This window comes from Arachis ipaensis, chromosome B03 (assembly GCF_000816755.2).
Source record: "Arachis ipaensis cultivar K30076 chromosome B03, Araip1.1, whole genome shotgun sequence".
NCBI classification, from domain to species: domain Eukaryota; kingdom Viridiplantae; phylum Streptophyta; class Magnoliopsida; order Fabales; family Fabaceae; genus Arachis; species Arachis ipaensis.
In genome coordinates, this window is record NC_029787.2 from 7675846 (window position 1) to 7679062 (window position 3217).

General features: G+C 31.6%; 1 protein-coding gene across 1 annotated transcript; it reads left to right on the forward strand.

Annotated features, from left to right (window-relative positions):
* On the forward strand, positions 812-3030 carry LOC107632279 (F-box protein SKIP19-like). The gene is made up of 2 exons (XM_016335978.2): positions 812-1411; positions 2208-3030. The coding sequence occupies exons 1-2, from the start codon at positions 1026-1028 to the stop codon at positions 3028-3030; spliced, it is 1209 nt and encodes a 402-aa protein (XP_016191464.2). The 5' UTR covers positions 812-1025.

Sequence of the window (3217 nt, forward strand, 5' to 3'; positions counted from 1 at the left end):
AGCATAAAATATATATTGAAATATATATATATATATATTAAAAATAAATTAAATAGTACATAAATATATTGATAATTAATTTTAGTGATTAATTTTGACGTGTGAATATCTTTTTTACTAAAATGTGTTATGTTTCAATTAATATGTATTACTCTATTTTGATATTGCATTTAACTTTATGCGAAATTGTAGGGTGAGCGTGAATAGCGGGTATTCGATTACTTGTCCGAATCCGAACCAAACCAATTAAATTGGTTCTGGAATCAACGGGTAATGGAGTCCAACCCGAACCAAACTAATGACCTTTGTTAGTGATTAGTTCGGGTATCGATTGTGAGGGTACAGAATTCAAACCAACCCGTGAACCCGATCATATATTAATTAAATAAAAAAATAAAAAAAATATATGATTTTTAGTGGCTTTTAGTGAGATTATTTACTATTAATATGTTTAGATTTTAATAAGTTTAGTTTTTAATGTATTTGGTGTTTAACATGTTTAGATTATTTATATTAATGTTATATATTTATTGTACTTATTGAATTTTTAAGATAAAAATGTGATTTTTTTATGAATTTCAAAGTACCCAATTATCCGAATTGAACCAATCTGTTTCAATCAATTTGATTTGGTTCGGATACATACACAAAAAAGTACAAATCCAAACCAAATCGAACTAATTACATCTTAATATGTTCGATTCTAATTTTAGTTTAAACCCAAACCAAACCGACCTGCTTGCCCCTACGAAATTGACTCCTTGAGTTTTTACTTTTTATCAAAATCTTTCCATTTCAAAATATTCAATGCACCGTGAGTAAACGTTTCAAGAGAAAGTAACGGAAACAGATCGAATCTTGAGGATTGAGGATTGCGGAACACGAAACACGATTTTAGCTCTCGCTACTCACTAATATTTTTTAATAAGCAGCTTCATGGCAAAGAGAAACCCTAATTCATTTCTTTTTTCCTTTTGTCAACAAATCAAAACCCTCACCAGTCACCATCATCTCTTTGTTCGTCAATGCCATGGGAAAACAATCTATTATGGCGACCCAAGAACAGAACCCGTTGGGACACGAATCCGTTGTTGCGTCCCAGAGCCTGCACCACGGCCACGAGGAACTGGCTGGATCTTCCATACGAAATGACTCTCCTCATCATGACAAAACTCGGCGCGTTCCATATCCTTACCAGTGCCCAGAAAGTCTGCAAGCTATGGCGTAGCATCTCCATGGATCCATTCTTGTGGCGCACCATTGACATGTGCAACCTGGGGCGTGCAAAGCATGAGACCTACGATTTGCGTAAGATGTGCCGCCACGCAGTTGATCGAAGCCGTGGCCAGTTGGTGGATTTTGAAGTCCAGGGTTTTGGTGTCAATGATCTTCTCAATTACATTCTTGATTCGTAAGTTCAAATACGTTTTCTTTTTTTCAATAATTTTTTTCTTCATTTTCTGTTTTGGAAACAATAAAACTAGTGATCTTAATCCATCCGAATTGGTCTATTAGTCAGTTTACTTATCTATTTATGCAAGTGTATGCAGCCATCTTTGATACAAAAATGCTACATGCATGTAAATCTAAAATCAATCATTATATATTTGTAGAAGCAACTATATTAAATGGATATTAAAATTAACCATAAAATACACATTGAAATATCAAATATATATTAAAAATAAATTAAATTATACATATATTTATACACAAATATTAATGTGCAAATAGTATTTTTATTGTGTATGAATGCATATATTATTAATCTTATTTTTAACATATATTTTATATTTTAATATGTATTTCTATTTTGTTGATTGATTTTGGTACCATGAATGTAAATAGTATTTATGTTTGAAAAGGATTTAAAAAATTCAAAGCCTAGCTAGATTAATTTGAATAATCTAAGCCTTTGTATGTGCGGTTAGTAAGATGATATATAGCTGAAATTCTATTAGACATGTTTAATTAAACACACTTTGATACGTTAGATGTTAAGATTTCAATTACATAAAAATTGTTCTTTTTAGACATGTTTAATTAAACACACTTTGATATATCAGATGTTCAGGTTTCAATTGTTTTATGTGAGTAGTTATTTTCAGCTATTTGTTTAAATCAATATCTTCTTTATGGTCACTTTTTCTTTATATAACTTTTTACTAGCACACATTGTTGAGCATGTTTGTATTATCATTCTACAGGGGATGTCATCTGCGATGTCTATGTCTTGTTCAATGCAATTTGCGTTGGGAGTTTCCAGAATTAAGTAAGATGGCCCCAAAGCTTTCGGTACTAGAGGAACTTGATCTTACCTTTTGTCGTATATCTGTATTTGAATTGGAAGCTATTGGTCAAAGTTTTCCCCTGTTAAGATCCTTGAAGTTGAGGCATGCCGGATTCATTTTTGGAGGAAACAAAGCAGCATATATTATTTCACGAAATATGCCCTTGTTACGCCATCTCGAACTTTATGATAACCCCTTAAATCATAAGGGCTTGTTTGCAATTCTTAAGGGTTGTCCTCATCTTGAATATCTAGATTTACAAAAGTGTTGTCGTCTTAAGTTGCAAGGGAAATTGAGGAGAAAATGTGTTAGACGGATCAAGAATTTAAGATACTTAGATGCATCTACGCAAGAATACTATCGATTTAGTTCTGGACGATTGCTTAAGTCATCAAAAGATTATGCTGATATTTCATCTCGGTTATTATGGACATCAAATGATGCAGATCAGGATGAGAATGAAAACATGTTTAAAAAGGGTGAGGGTGAGGTACCAAAAGGTTCAACTGTGGAATATGATGAAATGCAAGATTATTGGGAGGATATAGATGCTATGTGGGCAATTGCGAAAAGTAAAAGATTGCATCAAGGAAAGAGGAATAAGCCTAAAGGGTTTCAAGGATATCATAGAGAAAAGAAGAACACTATATCCAATGAGAAGAAACATGGAAGAAAGACAAAGACAGGGAGGAGGATTGAGCATGAAAGCATGATGTGTTTTGAAAAGGAATTTTGGTAAACAAAATTTAGGGAGTCAAAAGGTTATTGATTTAAGGCTCAAGTTTATGATTATTTTTTACTTTCTATGTTAGTTTTAATTGTAATAAATATTTAGTGGATTTTAAAAAAAAAAATTGTCATTCATTTATCATTATAAAAGATTTTATTTAGTTTTTAAAGTGGATTTTAAATGTTTAATGGTGTTT